This window comes from Topomyia yanbarensis, chromosome 3, assembly GCF_030247195.1.
Source record: "Topomyia yanbarensis strain Yona2022 chromosome 3, ASM3024719v1, whole genome shotgun sequence".
Taxonomy (NCBI): domain Eukaryota; kingdom Metazoa; phylum Arthropoda; class Insecta; order Diptera; family Culicidae; genus Topomyia; species Topomyia yanbarensis.
Genome location: NC_080672.1, coordinates 249,071,055 through 249,095,903, shown reverse-complemented (window position 1 = coordinate 249,095,903; position 24,849 = coordinate 249,071,055). Strand labels below are relative to the sequence as shown.

At 37.8% G+C, this 24,849-nt stretch overlaps 1 protein-coding gene across 1 annotated transcript in view; it reads right to left on the bottom strand.

The window, feature by feature from the left end:
• LOC131688740 (uncharacterized) overlaps nucleotides 1-24,849 on the bottom strand; it is a 342,957-nt gene that overhangs the window by 91,539 nt on the left and 226,569 nt on the right. Inside the window, 2 exon segments of the mRNA XM_058973225.1 lie at nucleotides 14,919-15,031; nucleotides 23,371-23,427. Coding sequence (XP_058829208.1) covers nucleotides 14,919-15,031; nucleotides 23,371-23,427 — 170 coding nt within the window.

The window sequence follows — 24,849 nt, the reverse complement described above, 5'->3', positions numbered from 1 at the left end:
CGTCTTATTTGTCCTAATTAAAATAATGCAGTCATTCTTGGACTGCAATGAAACAACTATAATCTAAAGAAAAGATAAATATTTAATGGTTTCAATTCAGAACATATTTGTATAGTTATTCAGGGTGAAAATGGTGAGATGGAACTTTTGATTGAAGCAAGCTTTTGTAGTTTTTTAAGGCTCTAAAGCTTTTGCAGACTACTCATCCTGAAAATTCAAAAAGTAGATACAGAATACTAAATTAGTATTATCGCCAGTAGTACCGTTTTATCATTTTCGAGCAAAAGTGAACTGCGTAATATATATCTGGTGCACTTTTGCTCAATAATCCCTCTCATAGGTAGAATGGAAACAAAATTCAGTTTGCTTCTGAAACCGAACATGTCCAAACCTTAATGCGCTGTGTCGGGAGAACGAATGACGAGGGGATCGAACCAAACTTATCATCCATCGTGGCGGGCATCAATTGAATTTTGATTTTTTTAAGTTCACACAGGGATGTCAATTTTTTCAAGCTCTCGTTCTCAGTACATTACAATACATTATAGTAGATGTGGCAACATTTCTCAACTAAAAACTAAACTAAAAATAATTAACCTAACAGCAAACGGTGATGAATTCGTATCGAAGTCGAAGTGCTCGGCAAACTCATGGAAGCGACGAACCATCGCTATAATCGGACTATTGGCAGCATAGTTAGTGTTACACATTTCGATGTGTAGCTATATCCGAGGGCGAAGAACTCGGGTTAAAGCGTAGAGGTTGATTTGTCCAAGAAGAACGGGTACATCGTCCTCAGCCAACATAAGCTTTACTATGAAAATGTGAGTGAGTCTGCGCTTGCATATCGTATAAATTTGCGCTGGACAGTTTGAATCCTTTCACTCCACGTTGCATGATAAGGGCACCAGACAATGTTTGCAAATTCCAACTACGAGAGCACAAGTGAGCAATATAAGCCTTGAAACACAAAGGATCTCGTAATTCGTTGGAAATTTTAAACATAAAACCTAGCAATCGTATCGCTTTGTGATCAAGAATAATGCCTAGGTCCTTTACATGGTCAACGCGTTGTGACTGAGTTCCAGCAATATTGTAGTTGAAATTAAGCATGCCATTTGTACGATGAAAACTGATGACAAAACATTTCGAAGCATTAAGAATCAACATATTTCTTTGACATCAGTTGAAAAAAGTATCGATGAGACACTCACTCACGGCAATCGGCTTCATTCCTTATGACAAGATTTCAAGTCATCAGCGAAAAAGTTTCCCTCCACGTATTAGAACGAAAACCGCATCATTTACGAATAACGAAAATAGTAACGGACCTAGTGTACTACAATGAGGAACTCCGAAATTATTAAAAAAAGATTCAGACACGTTGTCACCAATTTGCACGACGACCTCGCGGTGTACAAGGTAGGATCGCAGTCGGTGGCAGAATCTCGTGGTACATCCTAGTTTATCAAGCTTTGCTAGCAGTATCTCGTGGTTAACTGTATCGAAATCGGCTTTAAGATCTAGATTCGTCTCAACCGATAGACCAGAGTAGAATCCGTGCTGACAAGTGCTTATGTAATGTTTACTAGCAGAAAACAGCACCTCGTTGATAAGCGATTTGAAATTTTTTGACTGCGAAATGATTCCCCGGTGGTTTCCTAGGTTACTTTTGTCATCTTTCTTGTGTACCGGAAACATGACTGACAACGGGAAATTTTTGTTGCTGAAGTGACACATTAAAAAGGTGCGTCAGTGGGATTTTTTTTGTTAGGGGAAACTTTGCCACTGCGACCACTATTCAGGTTATCTTTTGTGGCCCCTGTTTGCTCTACATGTTACAAATTGCGCGAATCCAATGTAGTTGGAAGTGAGTTGTGTGTTTGTCCACATGTGTCGTCCCAACTGGGTAGTACATTATTAATGTAGCTGAGGATCCGTTTGGGACCGGTATGCCATATCTCGTGAGGCTTCATAAGATGACTTCCGAATTATCGCTCCATTCGAAGAAATAGTACTGCACACTGGCAGAGAATATGTTCCGAGCTCTCGGGCTCGTAGTTACAAAATCGACAAATGTCATCTTGACTTTTGCCAATTTTTTTCTGATGATACTTAGCAGGACAATGTCCCGTAAATAAACCTGTGATTATAGGTAAGTCTTTATGTTTTAGATCCATTAGTTTTTTGGCTATCGTTCTATGTGGATTTATGAATTTCTTAGCTTGTCGAGCGCCTTCTACGTTACGCCAGTCGTTTAGCAGTTGGTCTCTTGCCCAAGCCGAAAGTTCTAGTTTAATGGCACAGGTAGATATACCTAGAAATGGTTCTGGTCCAACAAACATGTTTGATGAACCACGCCTGGCTAATTCGTCGCCCACTTCGTTACCATCGATTCCTTGGTGGCGGCCAGGTGCACAGAATATCATTACTTTATTCCGAGTTACCAGTTGTTGTAAAAATGTGATGCACTCCCAAACCACTTTGGACATTTCGACAACCTTAATGCCAACAGTGCTGCTTGGATGTCCAAAAAGATTGCGATTTTTGAAGGTCTGTAGTTTCGTTTCCTACAGACCTCCGAGCAGGTGTATATTGCATATACCTCTGCCTGGAAAACTGTAGGCCACTTTCCCATTGATATCGCTTCTTTAATTCTTGGTCCGTAGACTCCCGAGCCAGTCAGCTCACCCATTTTAGAACCATCCGTATAGAATGATATTGTACCTTGAGGCAGTATAGGACTCCCTACATCACACATCTGACGATCCACTATGTGGACCCCTTATTATACTTAGGTGAGATTACATAACATAGATCTAATGATTGTGTTATAGTACTGACATGGGATAACGATAATTGTGTAGTCATACCATTGAGACGCAGTTTACAGGAAATAAAAAAATGCCGGCGAAAATGATGGAAATCTGATCATTCGCTTACGTGTATTTGGAAGATTGTGATAGTTTTAAGCAGTAACCCTAAAACACAGATTATGCAAAAATAAAGTAAACAGCAAAACCCGAAATAATAAAACTAAACAAACACTGAGCTCCAACTGTTATTTTGTCCATCTATTGATTTTTACGTTCTGTGCGCTTGGTAGCATACCCTTAGGGCATGTTCAGGAGTGTTTCAGTTCTAGATTCATAATTTTGACAGTTCTATAATATAAAACTGAAAATTTTACAACTAGAACTTGCTGTCCCCAGCAGCAGTTTTAGAGGGTGTTCTATTCAGTTTAAAATTCATATCTCGCAATGTCTTCAGAATTACTGCATTCAAATTTATTTTTCCCCAGTCCATCGGGTCTAAGTGTCTGTGCTGAAAACTTTGAATGTATTTAAAACACAGTTCTAAACGTGTTTTAAAATCAGCAACAAATAGAACGGCGTCGTATACGCCCTTAGGGCATGTTCAGGAGCGTTTTATTTTGTATAGGAGTTTCAAAGTAGAACTGGAACTGAAACATTCACATCCCCAGCAGAGTGTTTTGTTTTATAATTTCGAACAGTTTTGTTTCAAAATTTAAAACTGTTATACGACTCCGTTCTATTTGTTGCTGATTTTAAACACGTTTAGAACTGTGCTTTAAATACATTCAATGTTTTCAGCACATACACTTAGGGCATGTTCAGGAGTGTTTCAGTTCTAGATTCATAATGTTGACAGTTCTATAAAATAAAACTGAAAATTTAAAAACTAGAACTTCCTGTCCCCAGCAGCAGTTTTAGCGGGTTTTAGTTTAAAATTCTTGTCTCGCCATGCCTTCAGCGTTAAGGCATTCAAATTTATTTTTCCCCTGTCTATCGGATCTAAGTGTCTGTGCTGAAAACTTTGCATGTATTTAAGACACAGTTCTAAACATGTTATAAAATCAGCGAGAAATAGAACGACTTCGTATAACAGTTTTAAATTTTGAAACAAAACTGTTCGAAATTATAAAACAAAACGCTCTGCTGGCGATGTGAATGTCTCAGTTCCAGTTCTACTTTGAAAATCCTATACAAAACAAAACGCTCCTGAACATGCCCTTAGCCCCGACAGACTGGGGAAAAATAAATTTGAATGCAGTAATTCTGAAGACATGGCGAGATATGAATTTTAAACTGAATAGAACACCCTCTAAAACTGCTGCTGGGTACAGCAAATTCTAGTTTTAAAATTTTCAGTTTTATATTATAGAACTGTCAAAATTATGAATATAAAACTGAAACAGGAGTGCCCTAATCACAGAGAACAGACGTCCATCTTCAGCATTCAACTTGTGTAAAATCTAACGGTTTCGAAGGTAGTTGGGATATTCAAACCAGGTGCGCTACTGTCGTCATGTTTTTTTGTGGCTGAGTTCGACAGAATTGAGAGCGGTTATTCCTCTACCCAGTCAAACTAGTTCGGAACCGGTTCGGACTTCCAGCATGAATTCCAGCTCAAATGCATCAACCGATAGAGTCGGAATCGGTTGTTTTCTTTGAGCAAGATTCCATACTGAATCCATTCAGGATTTCTAACCGGTTCCGGAATGGATTTGACAAATAGTTGGGATAGGTTGGTGTGGCGGCGCTAGTGTTTATCGTATATTAATTCAAATGTTTACACACGTTTTTTTAAATATTTTTGTTCGATCATGGATGTCTGTTCTCTGTGCCCTAATGTTTAAGACGAAATACCAACACATTAGGAAATGACAATTTCGCTCACCTTTCTCTTGTACTTCATGGACGCGTTTGACATGTCACTCTACGGCGAACGCTAATCGCAGAATGATTGTTTGAGATTTAAAGTCTTTTTCAACTACAAATGGCGTTACATTTATGAGTCGTATGGGATTTATCATTGGCGGATCAAGGGGGAGGGTCTTGGGGGTCCGGACCCCTCCGAAAATTATCAGCTCGTTGAGAAATTTTGAATTAGTTTAAATTCTATATTAGTTTCAAACTTAAACTCATTTCAAAAAAAATTGATCACAAAAACTGATTTTCATTAAATGAGGTTTTTACGCATAACGTATTATACAATGTTCATTGCAAAATCAAAATTTCGGACCCCTCCCGAATTTTTTTTCTGGATCCGCTCCTGGGATTTATAGAAGCGAACGGTATTGTAATATATATTTGGTATATAGCAAGGTGTAGCATATGGGAGCTTGAAATAAAGCTAGAACGGGAGGTTGCATCTTTTTACTGCAGACTATATACTAGATCGGCATTCATTTTGACTTTTTTCAGAACGCTGTGAAATCAAACGGTAATTGGCCTCACATAGCATTTATCAAATATGAGATTTTTCCGAAAACTCTAGTTCGCTCACAAGAGTTTTGAACTTTGTATGTCAAAATATATGAAAAATAGGCAATAGAAGCAATAAATTCAGTACAAAATGCCAGTGTCATCTAGTGCATCCCAAAATCTGCAGATAGATATATAGTTTAAAGTATAACGATCATCATTGTCGTAGACTGCAAATTGATCGGATTTCGCAGCAAATAGATATTGTCATATACAGTTGGTCGGTGTTAAGTCAGACCGGGCCAAGTCGCAAAACATCAAAAACTGAGATAGCACTGGATAAAGAATTTCTTCAACTACATTCTACCACAGAGAACAGACATCCATGATCGAACAAAAATATTTAAAAAACGTGTGTAAACATTTGAATTAAGAACAGAGAACAGACGTCCATCTTCAGTATTCAACTTGTGTAAAATCTCTAACGGTTTCAAAGGTAGTTGGGATATCCAAACCAGGTGCGCTACTGTCGTCATGTTTTTTGTGGCTGAGTTCGGCAGAATTGACAGCAGTTATTCCTCTACCCAGTCAAACTAGTCCGGAACCGGTTCGGACTTCCAGCATGAATTCCAGCTCAAATGCATCAACCGATAGAGTCGGAATCCATTCAGGATTTCTAACCGGTTCGGGAATGGATTTGACGGATAGTTAGGATAGGTTGGTGTGGCGGCGCTAGTGTTTATCGTATATTAATTCAAATGTTTACACAAGTTTTTTAAATATTTTTGTTCGATCATGGATGTCTGTTCTCTCTGCAATTACTGTGGAATTTTTTATTGGATTTTAAGTTTTTATTTCCCTATATATTACTCTTGAAACTTGAAACCTCTTGTGGGTGAACTAGAGCTATCGGAAAAAGCTCATATATAGCATATGATCTGTGCATCCAATTACCATTTGAATTAGCAGTGTTCTGAGAAAAAAGTCAAAATTGTTACCGATCTACTATATAGTCTCCCGTCCTGAGATGAGACGATAGTTTTGTTTGATAGATTAAAGTTCATTTGCGAATTACATCACACTCTCTTCAAAAACTAATTTTTCATGTCACCGTGGTCGTGCCCTGTACACAACCCAATTTCAATTACCATTTCGGCAAACCTGTAGGTTAGCTGGAATCACTCTTTGCACACGATATCGTAGAAGTTTCAATTGGCAGGTTATCAACGATAATATTGACCGTTGTATTACAAAGAACATAACTCCATGTTCGAACAAGTTTAAAGTACTTGTGTAAACATTTCATCTGATATATGTCAAAACTTTTACGCTGCCATACCAGCCGATTCTAACTAGGCGCATAACCTATCGCATAACTATGTTGTCCGTTTTTAATTTCTTTTTGACCAGTTATAAATTCAGTAACACTCACCTACTAAAAGAAATTGCGACAGTTTTGAATTTGGTGGTGATAGTTCAATTACCTTTGAATAGGCCTTTATTTTTTAAACAAATTAAAACTCGAAATTGACGGCTGTTTTCTGTGGTTAGTTGTTGAAGAGAATACCAACACGTGTAATTTGAAACCAGTACCTGATGGAAATAAAAAAAAATGTATTAGAACGCATCTTTACCATTTTAATTTTGATAAAAACCCTTACCAAACAAAAACATTTGCTTCCGGTCCACCATTTCGTTTTTCTTGTCAGGCTTCGTTTTACAACCCGCTACTTACACCCACGAGATGGTTGAGCTCATTAGCTATTCATATAACTTGAATATGTTGTTCTAATCATATTCATATTGACCGCGCAGGATTCTAATTTATTGGATATCACTGAGGTTTAACATGAATTTTGTGTAACATTCATAGGAATTCATATAAATTCTACACAAAGAATAGTGGTATGATTCATATGACAAATCTAATAAATACAAAAGATATTTTCATTTCAGTGCAGTAGCCGGATCCGGACCAGTCGATGGATCCAACCCAACCCCTTTTCCCCTCACCAGGTCCAGACCTGAACCAGGCCCAGACTTGATGCTTCCTGTACCTGACGGGAAGGACTGCTCATGTTTCGTGCAGTCATTACCTTGATGTTGACGTCCGCGATAGAAAAAAAAATTCAATTTAAAGGACGATTCAGACGATACATCAGCTTCCGTCAACGTCAACGGAACGTCACCGTTCCGTCAGGATATGTTACATGCAGTTAAATGGAGGCATTCACACACAACATCAACGGCACGGAACGTTTTGACGTACGGCACGTGTGAACGGGCACAAGAGAAAAGTATTAAACTTATCCTGACGGAACGGTGACGTTCCGTTGACGGAAGCTGATGTATCGTCTGAATCGTCCTTAACACCAACCGAAATACCCCACCACTATTCCGATTCGGTTTTTTTCTGACTGTGCTTTGAAGCTAGCCGAATGTGAGCCGATCTTCAAATACGAAATGCGTCGTGTAGAGCAAATCGAAACTTGTCTTTATCCACATAGTGTTTGCTTCGCTTGATGCGCAAAACAATGACAAGCGATGTGCTACACACTTTCAGACAATCCTACGCGTTAATATTTATTGTATAAGAACCAGGGTTGTTAATACGATACTTTTTTCACGATAATTTATCGGCGTTACTCGTTAAAGATAATGGATCGTCATCGGAAACTCCGTTAACGATAATGTATCGTCGCCTTCATCGTCATCGTCGATAATTGTATCGTCGTTTTCATCGTCATCGTCGGTTCATCGGTTATCCCGATACATTTTGCGTTAATTTCCCGTTTATTGGAGTTGAAGTTGATGCGGTTAACTTTCAATTGTTTAGAAATAAATGCTTATTGAAGGACATGTTGTTGGCAGTTGAAAATCAATAGTTGTGGACATTTTCTATGCACAGCGGGGTCCGACGATGCGAAATTATTTCAACTTTTCGGGAAAGTGTATTATATTGAAGGGAAAGTTGTTGACAATTGAAAATCAATTATTTTAGACATTTCAATACGCAGAAGGGTCCGACGATGTGTCAAAATTGATTTTTTTCAACTTTTCGAGTAAGTTGGTGCACAGAAGAGTCCCAGGTGCACAGTGTTTCCAAGCGGCAAAAAGGTGATCAAAATTGTTTTGATCATGAAGAAAACAAATTTTGAGCTATTGTGTAATTAGTAATTTTTAGCACGCAAAAACATATATTGAAAAAACTACTAAACCACTATTATTAGGCCATTCACAAATTACACTACACATTTAAGTGGTGATTATAATTTTAATTTAAACTAGAAGATTTCGGATTTTAAAAAGGAGAATATACATACATATTTCCAATGTTTGATTTCCTTTTCTAGTTAGGAAGCTGTTAGCCCTCTCCTCCGTTTCTTCTCTCCACTATGTAACAAGATGCTTCATGCTTCCTTCTTTTACTCTTAAATATGTAGTGTAATTTATGAACGGCCTCATAATAGAGTTTTAGTGTTTTTTTTAATACAGTGAAGACCCGTTTTTATCAGCCACTTGGCGAATATTAGGCTGATAAAACGATGACGTTGACAAAATCGGCACATATTTTTTCTGGTTCTGAAGAGACGAAGTCGAAACGCAAACACCTGGACTAACACATTTTTTTCTTTCTTTTTAATAAACCGGAGCGGTAAAAATATTCTTCTTTAGTCACTCGGCTCCGTTCGGATAATTTAGTAAAAATTTCCTTTTAGGAGTTCTTACAGTACAGTATTTTTTTTTGTATATTTTGCATCTCTAAGATAAGAAAAATATGCTAAAGAAGGAATTTATTAGAATTTGACTTGAACGTAGGCTAGAGCCCACCAAACGATTTTGATAGTTTGTTTTACAGACTCGTATTGGTATTCGTCTGCGGAAATTTGAGGCTTCCATACCAAAATATTGCTTTTTGGACACTAAAACATTCGATAACTTCTAAGTTGTAAGAGATACAAATTACAAAAATTCTGTATTTTCTTATGCTGAACAAAATCTTGAAACATTTTGAAATTCTACAAAATTACCAGGAAAAGTATTTTGAAAAAAGCAATTTTCAGGGGTATATCAAAGAAATCTCCACAAATGCAAATTAAAATCGACAGATAGATACATAGTCTCTTCAGTGAAGTTAATATTTAAGATATTCTCAACAACTGCCAAAGAAAGTTTTTTTTTATTTTCATAAATGCCCAAACAAAAACTTGCTTCTCAGCTTTAGAGGGATTAATCACCCAACTAATACTTTTTAAATGCCAAAAATATAAATAAACTTTGCTGAAGATACTGTAGCTAAAAAATGTTTTTCGTGGTTCAAAGAATTTCTTTCACCATTTTGCCACTTTGGAAACACTGTGCACTGGTGTATCCTCCTGTGAATTGAAAATGTCCAAAACTATCGATTTTCAACTGCCAAAAACCTGCCTTTCAATATAAAAAGTTCGCGAAAAGTTGAAAAATTTCTATTTTGACATACACATCGAAAATGCCCAAAACTATTTATTTTCACTTACCAATAACTTCTTCAATATAATAAACTTTCCCCAAAAGTTGAAAAAATCCATTTTGACACATCGTTGAACCCCCTGTGTATTGAAAATGTCAAAACTATTGATTGTCAACTGCCAACAACTTTCCCTTCAATATAAAACTCTCCCGAAAACTGGACCAAAAATTCCATTTTGACACATCGTCGGACCCCGCTATGCATAGAAAATGTCCAAAACTATTGATTTTCAAGTGCCTACAACATGTCCTTCAATAGTTATTTATTTCTAAACAATTGAAAGTGAACCGCATCAACTTCAACTCCAATAAACGGGAAAGTAACGCAAAATGTATCGCGATAACCACCGATGAATTATCGACATGACGATGAATCCGACGATACATTATCGTTAACAGAGTTTCCGATGACGTTGACGGGTGGTTAACGTTATCGACGATGACGATTAATTATCGATTAACAACCCTGATAAGAACTGGTGAAACATGAGTGCGACGCAGAGAAAAATTGAATGTGTTGATATTGTCATTTGGGGAATTTTTTGTTGCAACCGTTTTAATATTAAACGTTTTGCTATTAGAGCATTTTTTTGTTATTACCGTAAAAGTATTCCGGCCGAGTTGTGGGTGTAGTATCGACGATCTTATACAATTGTTTAAAAATTAATAAAAATATGTCTTGGATAAATTTAAACGCAAATGTAATACATTTGATTTATTTATAAACATAATAAACGTCTAAAAATATCATTATATTGTGATAATTTTCGTGTTAAGATTATGTGATATACCGAGGGATTCAGGTATGCCTAAGGATCAAGCATCCTTCCCTACCGGCGGGTGTTTTTCATTTTTTTCTTTCGCGACTAATTTGACTAATATCTATTTGACTAATATGGCATATCCACTTATTTTTTACTTTAATTTGATCAGATTTCTCAACAAGTTTAGCATGCTATACGCTTGAACGACGCTTTCTAATTTTGAAATGTTCAATCAAAACGTCCCTTCGGTCTAGCAAACTTTTCGCTATTAGAAGCCAAAAAATCATCTTTCCCGATGAAGTTATTTTTTTGGTGTGAAAGGTAATACATAAATTATTCTGCGTAAGGCACAACCAGCAAAGATTCTAGAGACCCCATTTCATCCTAATAAAGTGACTGTGTAGCGCGGTTTATATACGAACGGGATGCTAGGTCCATTTGTCTTCAAAACTAATTTTTTTGTGGTATCTAACGGGGAAAAGCGGATTAAAATGGTGAGTGAAGCGAAAGCAATTATGGAAAAAAAATCCCTCAGAGGCGGGACTTGATCCGCAACCTTTGAGACTTCGGCCCAGTGCACTAACCCATATGCTATGCCTAGAATATGATGATGATCCTGTCGCACTGTCGACAGTGATCGTACCTCGTCTGTAAAGCACATTTTTTGATCTATTTAATTTCCCCGCTAGACACCAAAAAAGTCAGCCAGCGAAAGACAAAAGATCAGTCTGTAGGATTTTAAACCTGTCTTTAATGATCCTGCCAATTCTAGTTTTCCGATCTGTATATTTCTCTACTTATTAATATCTAGCTAATCGAATGTCGTTAAAAAAGTAAAAAGTATGTCTAAAGTTATCTTAACGAGAAGTCGCTTGTGGCCAATCAAGCAATCCGCTGTAAAACGATATTCTCCTCTATGGCCAATCTGAAAAGAGGCTTTCACGTCCGGAAGGAACGTCGAAATCTCAGTTCGAAAGGCTCTCAAGTCAGTGATCATTACTGTTAACAGCGGAGGAAATTGGTGTTTTTTCTCATTGGAATTACGCACAATCTTCAGTTTTACATTCGGATAAAACATCGAATGAGTTGCTACAACTAATTGGATTTTCGGGTGGAAAAAATACTTTTTTTCGATTCTTTTCAATATTTGGCACACGATCTTTCTTGGAAGAATTAAATACTTCTTTAGGCTGAATTATCCTTGAAAAACCTTTTAGTCTTGAAAAAGACTGACTGAGTAGAAAAAGTAGGTCTTGAGAAAGACTGATTTTCGGAAAAAAAACTACTTGGAGCAGTCATGATTAGTGACCGGATCGAACGAAGATTCAAGCCAGACTGACCAATGGTTCCTTTATGTTGGACAAGAAGTTAATACAACTAAAACTTCAATCGTGCTTTTCACACAACGAAGGATTACAGCCGTTTGTTGCAGTTCTTTGACTCTGAAATTATTGCCGCAGGTCACGTTAAGTACTTTAGAGTAACTCTTGACTCAAAACTCGGTCAATGCAAACGGAATTTTGGAAAATCCTGGGGACTCCAACCCAACTATCCTCACGACCGCGACCTAGGTCTTATAAGCAATTTCGCCGAAGACGATGACGCTTGTGGGTGGTTAGGATATTAGTTTTTGTTTAGCACACAAGCAAAAGCTCTGCAACAGAAGATCCGCACAGCCATGTTCAAAAATACGCTACGTGGTAACAGCGTTTCGAATTCAACTAATTGTCATCCGTATGGTAAGAACATTTCAAGAATTTTTCTGAAGACACTACCCTTAAAGGCGATTCCTATAGAACAACTTTGCTTAAGAGAGCAGATACGTTGATAATTACGATTTCGAGATACAGCGTCAAAAATTTATCATCTTTTTGGCTAAGCAAAATATTCCGGAAGTCTTTTCAATATTTAGTATGGGTGTTGTAATACTTACAGAAGCGATTCCATACTTTTGATGGGTAGCATATAATCCGAACACGTTGCTGATCGCCCGAATTGGACAATAATCTTTAACGAGTAATTCGAGAGTAATTCTACCGTGTGTTTATGTTTCTTGATCAGAAACGGATACATCATAAAAATGCGTTAAACATAGGGTAACGAGGGTATTTTGGACCAGTACTATATTTTGGACCACTTGACGATGATTTGTACATTTTTCCATTTAAAGCTCGTAACAAATTGAAATATTGCAAACGTAACACTGACATTATTATGCTAGAAAGCAACTCCCGGTGTATTCTGAGTCAGATGGTTTAATAGGAACCATTGAATTGAAAATTTTTAATCGTGTTTTCACATTTCAGCTGAACTGATCCAAAATCAGGAGGAGGTGGCATTGTTGTCACCAACATCGAAGAGTTATTATTTATAAAGTGTATACATTTCAATCATGCAAACATCATTATTATCTTTATAAAATACATAAGAAATCGATTTTTGGTTGAAAAAAGCAATCAGATGTATGAAAATTGTTATTTTGGGTATGTCCAAAATATGTTAGCTATTTCCAAAGGATAACATATTATCGCCATGCTCCCAATTAACTCTGACACCTCTTTGCATATCTACTCTGCATTAGAAAAAAGTTCACTTTTTGTTCCCAGAAAAGCACTTCTTAGTCAATCATGTACAAATTCATCATACAAAGTAAGATATGTAAACATTTAGATGGTCCAAAATCTGTTTCGATATCGGTCCAAAATATGTTTACAGCAATGGTACAAAGGAAAATCGATGGTCCAAAATATGCTTTGTTTACGGTCCAAAATAAAGTTGATGGGTCCAAAATAAGAAAAATGCGCTTTCACGATTTGTCATTTTTCCCAATTATTAAGGTTTATTTGACTATTTAGAACACCACATATCAAAAAAAATCATAATGCCGTACATATTAGCCTATGAAATGATCCAGATTACGTAGCCAAACCGTATTTTTTCAGATTTTTTCTCAAGACTTCCTAAAGCGGTCCAAAATACCCCTGTTACCCTATATTAGAAAGTGTCAAGATGATAAATGTGTTATATCAATCGGGACATGATGACCGTTTTCAGAAATATTCGATGATGTTGCGTTTAAGGCTCGACTTTGATTGATAACTAATTGTTTCTAAATTCTTGGGTACAACACTGATTGATGGATTGAATGTTTATCCGATTTCCAGCTATTTGTTTGAAAATATTTCGCCCGGAGCAGCTGTCCCATTTCAATTTGCCACAATGACTTTTCTGTTAGATCTATTCCATTTCATCCTATCTACCAATTCTGGTCGGTGAAAATATGTTTCGATGTAACATTGTTTAGCGCTTACGTGATGCTATTTTTTAGCTGACGCTGTCATCCCTCATCTTACAAAGTGACCGGTATTAGCATTGAATTTTGTGCCATTATATCTATTAGCTGCAAATGCGAACGAAAATGGGAAATCGCTGTTCTGCAAAGTGAATCGTTTTGTGTCGTGGTATATAGGTAAGCGAGAAAGACAGGTTTGCAATAGTTGCCACGTTCACTATTTACAGCATACACTCCTATACATATTCCGGGATTTTTGTTCAAGTGCCTTTCACTGGTCGGATAAACTTGGTAGGATTTCTGTGAATTAATAATGTGGAGTAGATTTCTGATATCCATTGATCATGAATAATTTTTCCAGCCTGTCAGAAAATGTTCCGCAATGGCAACAGACAGGCGGACTGATTTCGTTCGTGTGCTGAAATGTGAAGCTGTTCTCTACAAAATTGGGCAGCAAAAGGCAATCCAGAAATAATCTATGCCACTACAGTGCGTTGTCATATTTATATACCAAAACTCAGAATTCACTTTTGTACAAATTTAACAATAATACCTTTCAATTGAATTTTTGATGATTTGCATCAAACTTTTTTTTAAATAAGCATTTAGGTGTTAACATTATCGCTTTGACTTCTATTTGTGTAACAAAGACAAAACAAAGCATCTCAATGGCCACAGAGATTCGTAGGATTCTGAGAATCGCATAAAAGAGTTTTTAACTTAAAACCAAAGTATTAAAATTAGTGATATATCAATTGCGGTCTAATAATATGGCAAGGCACTGTAAATGGTGCTAGTATCGCAGCTAAATGTTGTCATACAGAATCTACCTAGTCAAGAATGTAACCCAAACACTTTTAGTAGCAGTTCGGTTGGAGAAATTCCGCGCAGTCAGTTGAATAAAAGATTAACGAAACAGAAACGTTTTGTTTTATTGTTCGTTACGAGAACTCTTAGCTGCTCCGACTTGTCTACTCTGGTTAAGGCTGTATGAGCTTTCACCGAGTGCAAACAATTCTATGCATGTTTCATTTCACCAGGATAAAAATGATAGTGGGAAATATATAGCAGACGCGACCTGCACATAGAAAAGCGATTACATACACCAAATGGCCCTCCACTTACCTCTCAAGACTTGTGAACAAACATCGCACGGTGTTATCTTCTTATACGTATACTCCACCAGATTATGATTATCCGATCCGTCGAACCGTATCTGCGCTCCATTTCCGCTTTTCCTGTAAGACGACACAAGCGAATAAACCGTTATAATTTGTATAATTGAAGTGTACTTAGAGCAATAAAAAGGGAACTAGAATAGCCGCATCTGGAGGGTCAGGGTGTCTCATATGACTAATTCTGTTTTATTGTGGATTCCATTGCAATATAAAGGTTCTGAACAGAAAAAATGATTATGATTAATCGTGTGTAAAATTATCGTATCGTATACACAAGTAATTTGAGTAGATATATACACATTTTTTATCGAAAGAAATGTCATTGTCATTGTCATTTCTCAGCCCACACCCTGGCAGACGTTCATCCGCCCATCTAGACTCTGTCAAGATGAGGACCTACAAAGCCTAACTGTTCGTATGTGCTAGTCCGTATAGCACACCAGTTTCTTCCACAAGCAGGCGTCGGCTGTTAACCAGTCCCACAAGTTTCAGATACATTACATAGAGGATAGTTGGAGACAGAAAATGAAGAGATAGTAAAGAGATTTTGGTTTGCTGAAACGAGACAAGAAAAGCAAAATAATTGCGATTAGTTTTTTTTTTTTTTGTCGGGCAGATGGGACTGCAGCTTAACGTAACGTCAAGTTCTCTATTTTGTCTGGTCCAATGTATACTGCTCCTAACAACCCGTGCTAAGTCGTCAGTGATGCAATTAAAACTTCGCATTGATTCCGCTTCTATTTTCTTCCTGATCTCCTCATGGGTCCCCTAGGTCAGAAGCGGATCAATCGAATACAAACTATTTGGCGCAAGTTCAGAGCGTGTAACGTCGTGTCATCTAGTTGTGTTGTGAAAATCATCCTACCGTCGCCTTGGGGTCAACGTCATATTGGCAAATTTCGCATTGAATCCGCTTCTGTCTCTTCCTAATCTCCTTTTTGTCTGCTAGGTCCGAAGCAGATCAATCGACTATTAATTGAAACGGTAAACATACTAGCAGTATTAGTCCTTACTCGCGAATACTTTTCCTTCAACTGTGCTGTTTCTTCTCTATCTTATAACATAACTCGATTATCCCTGTTCTAGTCAATATACATATTCATTACATTATGGACCAGGCAAACCCTTAATTTTTCTATTATTATCCTGAGTAGCTATACCAGTGAAGGTATTTTAGGATTTCGCAAAAGAATCTCTGCCAATAAAGGCATAAGAAATATTTATCCACTATTAACCATAAAGTTTGCTCGAATCGAATGTCCGCCTGGTTCGACTCGAATAGACCACACCGACCCGAAAGGGTTGCTTATCATTTCTGAGAGCCGGTGTGCTTGGTCGAGTTTAGTAATCATAAGAACAAGTCCTGAATAATTAACTATCTCTTAGGTGCCAGTCCTGCACTCCTTTCCTGAACTAGCCTCATACTCACGATCAAAAGAGTCGACAACTAGTAGGATCCACATGTCCCCCACCCAAGCGAATTGATCAACTTGCAAGTAGGAGCACATATCTACCAACCAGCCAAGAAGACTTCCGAATCAATGAGAATGGACCATGCCAGTCGAAGGCCACAGGCCCAGCGCCACCTCGTACAGTGTCATTGTCATTTCTCAAGATGAGAACCTACAAAGCCTAACTGTTCGTATGTGCTAGTCCGTATAGATTTTGGTTTGCTGAAACGAAACAAGAAAAGCAAAACAATTGTGATTAGTATCGTAGCTATAATAAATAAATAAACTATTTCTCCTCTGTTGTCGATTTCCCTGTTCGCAGTCCTCCCTCCTGTTCCTGATCTGTTTGTGCCACTGGCTTTCCGTTTCCTTGGCCGTCCCGCTCTCCCACACACATCGTAGCAGGAGAAACAAATGAAAAGACAAAACAAAACATAATGAAAATAAATGGAAGTGTGCTATCTGTGCCTAAATTGATGTTGCTTCTCAGTTTCGCACGACCCAGGGGGGACTTGGCCTTGATCCCAATGCTCTGTCACCGATGTTACGTGATATTCGTTATGGAATATTCTTTGTTTGGGGGCCATTCATAAACAATGTTATACGTTTTTTTTATCCCTGATCCGCTGATACGTCTAAAATGCATTTTTAGTTTTTTATCTCGTTACGTGACGCTCTTCCCTATTGTCAATATCCAACATCATTTATGAATGATCCCCTGGTGATATATTTAGAGCAGACAATCCAATGAGAAATAGGATTGACAGGATTTTAGTGCGCTCTTGGCACCTTGTGTCACATCTTCATGTTTGTTATACATACTAAGTATACCAAAGCATGCGATGTGATGACCGGAAGATTAGAGAAGCAACTCCTCCCCTTCCCCCCCACATTTTTTATCGAAAGAAATGTTGTTATGAAATGATCAAATCAAATTATATCTAAATTTGTAATGTCTGATTTAAAATCGTAACCATAGTCTTCGAGGAGTCGAATCAAAAACATTTCAATACTCCCCCTACATTAGACTGCCCAGAAAAATAATGAATTTTTAAAAACTCAATCGGCCTACCCCTGAGTCGATTCCTAGTCCCACCAGGAGTACTTGTTCCAAATTTGAAGCAAATCGGACAAGTCTAGCTACCGGACCAACGTGCTTGAAGTTTGTATGGGATTTTTCGACAATTTACATGAAGAAAACCCTCTTGCTCACATTTTCGCCGCTAGGTGACACTGTATAAATCAGATTATCACCAAAAGTGAAACTTAAGAAGATAATTTTATTATCTACAACTTTGTTGAAGACTGCAAAGCGATCCGACTCCAATAGGAAAAGTTATTAAACTTTTAACGAAGTGATGTCTGAGTCAGTTTTGCATGGGGCCTAGCAGTGCATGGTAGTGTATCAGTACTAGGTTCTAACAAACTAAACATTTTTGTGGATTAATGGTTAGATTTAGCTGAATAGTATGTTCGGAAGAACTGCAGTCCATAATACGAGTTATGTTTTGGTTAGAAAATTTTAGTTCAATCTGTGACCGCATAGATGGCGCCAACACTAACTTTTCAACGGAGAGAGATAGAATATCAAGATGTTCGGAAGAATTACTGCAATATTCTTGTTCTACAACTTTGTAGAAGACACCTAATTTCTATCTCTCTTCGTTGAAAAGTTAGTGTTGGCGCCATCTATGCGGTCAGATGTGGAACTACAATTTTCTAACCAAAACATAACTCGTATTATGTACTACAATTCTTCCGAACATACTATTCAGCTAAATCTAACCATTATTCCATAAAAATGTATAGTTTGTTAGAACCTAATACTGATACACTACCATGCACTGCTAGGCCCCATGCAAAACTGACTCAGACATCACTTCGTTAAAAGTTTAATAACTTTTCCTATTGGAGTCGGATCGCTTTGCAGTCTTCAACAAAGTTGTAGATAATAAAATTATCTTCTTAAGTTTCACTTTTGGTTATAATCTGATGTATACAGTGTCACCTAGCGGCGAAAATGTGAGCAAGAGGGTTTTCTCCATGTAAATTGTCGAAAAATCCCATACAAACTTCAAGCACGTTGGTCCGGTAGCTAGACTTGTTCGATTTGGCTCAAATTTGGAGCAGACACTCCTGGTGGGCCTAGGAATCGACTCAGGGGTGGGCCGATAGGGGTCATTTTTTTCTGTCACTCTACCCTACATTGTATAGCGAAGGACACCCTAACGCAGGGACTCAGAAAAATAAACATGTGCTGATTTTCACATACATACACTTTGGAATGTGTTGAGCTGTTGTTGTGTTTACATTGGCAGGATTTAGTAAAATCACTGCATTATGCCCATTAACGCAAACTGTTTCCTCGTGAATAATAAGCTACTGGTAATGCTGGTAGAATGAACAATGACTGACTTATGTTATATAGAAAGAAAAGAGGAAAGATGAACATCATTTTGTCCACTTCACAGCATTAACTTGGACACATTTTGTTCATTTCATGAAACATGTTGAACATACTTCACTGATTCCATGATATTAGAAACAAAAGTTACAAAACAAAAGTTGAGTTGTTACTGATCTGAAAAAAATGCTCCCTAAAAGGCACCATTTGAAATATGACAGATAATAATGGCGAAGAACTTATATCACATATTTGAATAGGCAGTTGGTTGTATGTACAACCTCCAAGTGGGAGCTTCTGATTTCTTTGAAATAATAGTAAATACCTGCTAAATGGCTGACGAATATTTACGACAAATAGAATGGATCGTTATGAAAACCACTCGTTTCGAGTGGTTATCAACACACTAAAAATATTTACGTCTCGCAAGATGCACATTAAAGGAGCGTCACAATTCACTGGAATTTACGTTCAGTAACAAGTAAAAATATGTGTCGTTCACAATTTCCCTGCTTTTTCAAGCTGTCTGCGGACGAGGCAACAAAAAAAATCTCAGCGGATTTTATTATAGCTATTCTAACTCCGAAACAACAACAGCGTATTAAAAACCAAAAATAAAATCCATAGTGAATATTATTTGTGGCTTGTATCCTGTTGCCTCGTCTGCAGACAGTTTTAGCCGGGGTGCACATCAAAACAGACACAATCTTTTATTGTACATATCAAAATATGTAAAATGTAAATGAACTGTTAAAAGAAACGAAATAAAGCGTCACTTCTTGCGAACATCCTGGTCTTGTAGTGCAGAAGCACTGATGTGTTAGCTATTCGAACATGTTCGAGGTTTCATCGGGATGGATTTTAGTGCCGCTAACGTAGCTAATGTTATTGATGTTTCTAGTAGTAAGTTTTGAAATTGTAACATTTGAGTATTTGTAATCTGTTGATACAAAACAATGAGGATGATTTACATCCGCTAGAGGCCGATTCTGGAAGAAGCTCTGCTTTCTTTCACTTTCTCCCAAATTAAGGGGTTACATACCTTTCAAAAAATCGATGTTTTTATTACTTTATATGAAAGTAAAACTGCTTATATGAAAGTACAACTTCTTGAGAATTTTCTTAGAGATCCGAAATTTACAGCGTTTCGAAACGCGCTTCCTCTACCAAGAGTAGGGGTATCTTGAAATTTTAAACTCGATTATCTCGAAATGTTTTTGGAAAAACGAATTTTCTGTAATTACGATTGCCGAAAAATTACCACGAAGTAATTAATTTTTCTTGTACTTTAACGATGTCTTTTTAATACATAAATTTTGGTTTCATAGATAAGAAATTTTTAATACAATGTTTAGAGCTTAAAACATTCATTTTTATGGGAACACGTGCCCGATTGCAAGAAAAAAATAATATTCATTCAAATAATCGTTAAGGCACGAGGATTACTCCAATAGTAATAAAATTTTATGAGTTTTAGAATTTTAGTTGATCTATTGATTTTCAATCGTAACAACAGGGAAGAAGCGACCAACATAGCCCTAGTCCCGATCATACGCTTCCACAGGTCTAACGATGACAAACGACCGCCAGCTATGAGTTGTATACTTAGCTGCTAGTGCAGCCTGGGCAATGATGTCTTTCTGACATTAGCAAAAGTGAGGAGTGCTAACTCCGAGCGTCTGCCTTGCATCCAGCGGCTGAAACCCGAAACGCTGTATCGCGCCAGCTATACCTAATGTGGCAGCCCCACCAGCGAGACGTAGGTGACGCAACCTCGGTCAGGTAGCTTACTGAAGCCTTGAACTACAACGAAAAATGGAGAAGAAAAAAAAGAGAACGGTATTTTTGGAAACCAACCCGGCAACGAAATAAGGGCTATGATGGGAAACTCGGCACCTAGAATGTCTTAAATTAATCTGGACGAGTGAGCCTTCTGGCTCGTGAACTGCAGAAGGTTGGAGTGAACGTGGCCGCAATTCAGGAAGTGCGGTGGCCTAGAACCGGAGAACGTGAATTCAGAGCCGTGTATCCCACGACGAACACTGCATTCAAATATAACATCTATCACAGTGGCGGCGAATAAGCAGAGCATGGATTTGGCTTCATAGTGATGGGCAAGCAGATGAAGAGAGTAATGAGGTGGAAGCCCTTAAGCGACCGGATTTGTGTATTGAGGATACGGGGCAACTTCTTCAATTACAGACTAATCAACATATATGCGACGACAAACGAGAAATCCGATGACGTGAAGGACGCGTTTTATGAGTGCCTTGACAAAGCGTATGGAGAGTGTCCAAAGCATGACGTGAAAGTCGTAATCGGAGATGGTAATGCGCAGGTCGGCAGTGAGAACTTTTCCGTCCCATAATCGGTAGGGACAGTCTTCACTCCACTACCAACGCAACGGCCTGCGGCTAGTGAAGTTGGCCAGAGGTATACCATCAGAAGCACCTACTTTGCACGATAGAATATCCGAAAGCACACCTAGAGACACCCAAATGGTGAAATTTTCCACCAGATAAACTGGTTGATGGACGGCATTTCTCGGATGTTATCGATATGCAGACATTCAGAGGTCCGAACATTGACTCTGATCACTATCTCGCTGTCAGTAAGTTTCGAGCACGGTAGTCAACTGTATCGAACGAAAGATCACGTCGGAAGCTAGATGAACGGATTAGTGAAATCAACGTGAGTGATAACAACAACGATCTATGGGAATCAATCCATGGAGCGGTGAGCACAACGGCACGAGAAGTGATAGGTACTGCGCAAAGACGACCGAGGGCTGATTGGTTCGATGTGGAGTGTCAGAGGTTGACAGACGAGAAGAACGTTGCCAGAAGCAGAATGTTGGTGTCAGGTACTTGGCTTAACAGAGTTCGGTAAAAGGAAGCAAGAGCAGCCGAGAAACGAACCCACCGCACCGCAGAAAAAAACAGTACGAAGAACAAGTTATTACTGAGGCTCAAGAAAGCGTGTAACATAACGATATGCGGTGATTTTATGAAACTATCAATGGCGTGCTGAGAAAAATAGCGCCATCTCTCGTCATGTGCAATGACCAAGAAGATAATTTGCTGACAGATAAAACAAAAGTGGCTGCCAGGTGGAAGAATCACTTTGAGACTTTATTGAACGATGGAAGCGAAGGAGTTCAACATAGCGCTCGAGGGAGCGATTAGGAGAGCTGGTGTTTGCAGAGGAGCGGTCCATCATCACACGATCGCATATGCTCCTGGGCTTTGCGGACGATATCGATATTATCGGGATCGGTCGACGTGCTGGGGAAGAGGCATTTGCGCCTTTTAAGAGGGAGACAGCGATAATTGGACTCATGATTAATACCAGCAAAACAAAGTACATGGTCGCTGGTAAAAAACGTGGGTCTAGTAGTGTCAGTGTAATGGTGCTAGATGGTGAAATGTTTCAAATTGTAGATGAATTTATGTATCTTGAAACTCTAATGACGTGCAATAACGATGTTATCCGCTAGGTGAAAAGACGTATTGCAGCTGCAAATACGTCTTATTACGGACTTTATACTCAGCTTAAGTCCCGTAGTCTGCAAACGAAGACGAAATTCGCTCTAGATACAACTCTTATTCTCACGGTGGCATGAAGCATGGACATCAAAGGAAGTCGACCGTAGAGCGTTCGGAGCATTCGAACGTAAGGTTCTGCGAACAATACTCGGCGTTAAGCATGATGAGCGTCAAGCGAAGACAATATTCAACAGTGAACCCGTAACAGGCCGTCGGGTTCGTGGCAGGCCGCGTACACGATGGCTATGTGCGATTGAGGAGGACCTGAATGCGCTCAACGTTCAAAGCGACTGGAAGCGATTGGCCCAGGATAAAGTCCAATTGAGGAGGATACTCCATTCGGTGTAGGGGCATTGAGGAGTAGCTGTAACCCATCAACCAATCACAATCGTGACCACCGCATGCTTCTTAAATAAAAAAGAGTGTCGGGGGAAAAGTCGCAACTTGGCCAATTATCAATGTATTTTTAAACTAATGCTTATTTTTTTAACTGAATAATGTACTACCAAAATATTATAACTTTGGTGTAATAATTTCACTATGTTATGCCTTTACGTAAATTCAATTTTTTCTCGTAAGAATGTATGTAACCCCTTAATGAAAACAATTGAGTGAATGGGGATTTTACGGTAAAAACGACAGCGAGTTCAATTAGATTTTGACACTAATATTTTGCTTTTTACCAGTACAACAGTAAACAGAAAAATATTAGTACAATTGGATCTAGAATTTAAAATTGTGTGTTGAATAAAGGTGTTGAAATCATAACTTGGTATTCAAGCGTGAATTTTATTAAGCCTATAGTTTATCAAGGGGAGTTTTTAGCCACAATCCATAATAAAGCGCTCGGAAGTGCTAAAAGGACGGGGAGGGTTTAAGCCACACTAAATTGATTCTTATAAGGTCCATATATGGCTACTTGACACTACATACACTCATAGCACGATAAGTTTTATTAGTTTCAGTTAGTTGCTACACAGCCAAAAGAACTAGTATTACCTCAGTGATAAGACCGTTGATACCGCGTGGTACATTTGATGATTTGTTTTGGGATTACTTTATTTTCAGTCAAATAACCAGAAGCATAGAAATAAGCATGAGAAAATAGTTACTGATGTTTGAATAGTCTTTCAACTCAATATTATGCAATTGATAAACTATTGATTTTAAAGTCCTTGCAGGTAAACACCCTCCGTTACGATAAAAATAAATAAATAATGATTGGAGCTCGAATCCAAATAGTTATCTTTTAGTTTGAAATGTCGTTAATAGCGATTATCTCTTATGTGCAAAAAACTTAAGTAACTATTTACTGAGGTGCTTTGTTATTTTACTTCGAATTTAATAATTGAAAGCCAACTTGATATATTGGTATTATCTAGGTCAAGGGGTCCCAGAGCATCTAGTTTCTTAAAAAAATTATCAGAAAATCTAGAGCTTTCAAAATTTATCAGTAAAATTTCTTTCTTATTGCTAGCAATTTATACAAGCAAAAATACCAATCAGATAAAGATGTAGGACGCGATCCGACATTAATCAGAAATTGTAAAAAAAATGTCATCAATCCTACACACGGATGTTACTATCTGAGTACACTTATCGAAATAATTGGCTGTTGAGACTTAGAAACTAGTTAAAGCACATTGCTGGCATGTAGGCAGTCTCTAGACACAAAAAGTCTTCTTTATTTCTGTAAATACAAGTCATACGCGTACCTAAAAAAATCTAACTGATTTAAACACACGATAGCCATATAGTTATGTTCAGTCTGTCTTCATATGTCACCCTGAATTGTAGACCAGTAGTTTTGCGCGCCACCGCAGAATAATTTCAACCGAAGTATTGAAATTGAAATTGCACAAGTTTTATACGTTTTTTCATACTCAGTCCCAAGTGCCCTGGAATGGTATGGATCTCTGTTTCTGAGTCGTCTTCGTACAGTTACAGTACCGATTGCAGCTGCTGAGACAAACGGCACGGCTTAATTGCTTGCTTTAACTTACCGGTCACAATATTGGCTTTTATGCATTTGTGCTAACTTGACTCTCCTCTCAAGGCCCGAAATTAAGCTGTTGTTTGGGAATAAATTGCACTGTATCTAGGGTAAATAGGTCTAACACGCCCCCCCAGTAAAAATAGCTATGTTTCATCAACACTATAATCTTCGCATCAAGTATTCTAATTTATTTCTGTATTAGTTAGAAATTAGTTCCCATTGCATTTTTTTTAAAAAAAGGTTTTGACACAAGTATTATTTTACATTTTTGTAAGATGTATAAATTCTAGTTTTTATTTCATCAATCAATCATTGTAAATGTTATTTAAAATATAAAATTGCCTAAATAGTTACTTTGTAGTTGTGTTAATAAAAGGGCATACCGTCCAGAACTTAGTGAGGAGCTTTGGCCGGTGATGAGCTGTTGTGATGACATGAATAATTCTACACGCACACATAGTTTTAAGCAATGCTAAAAACTA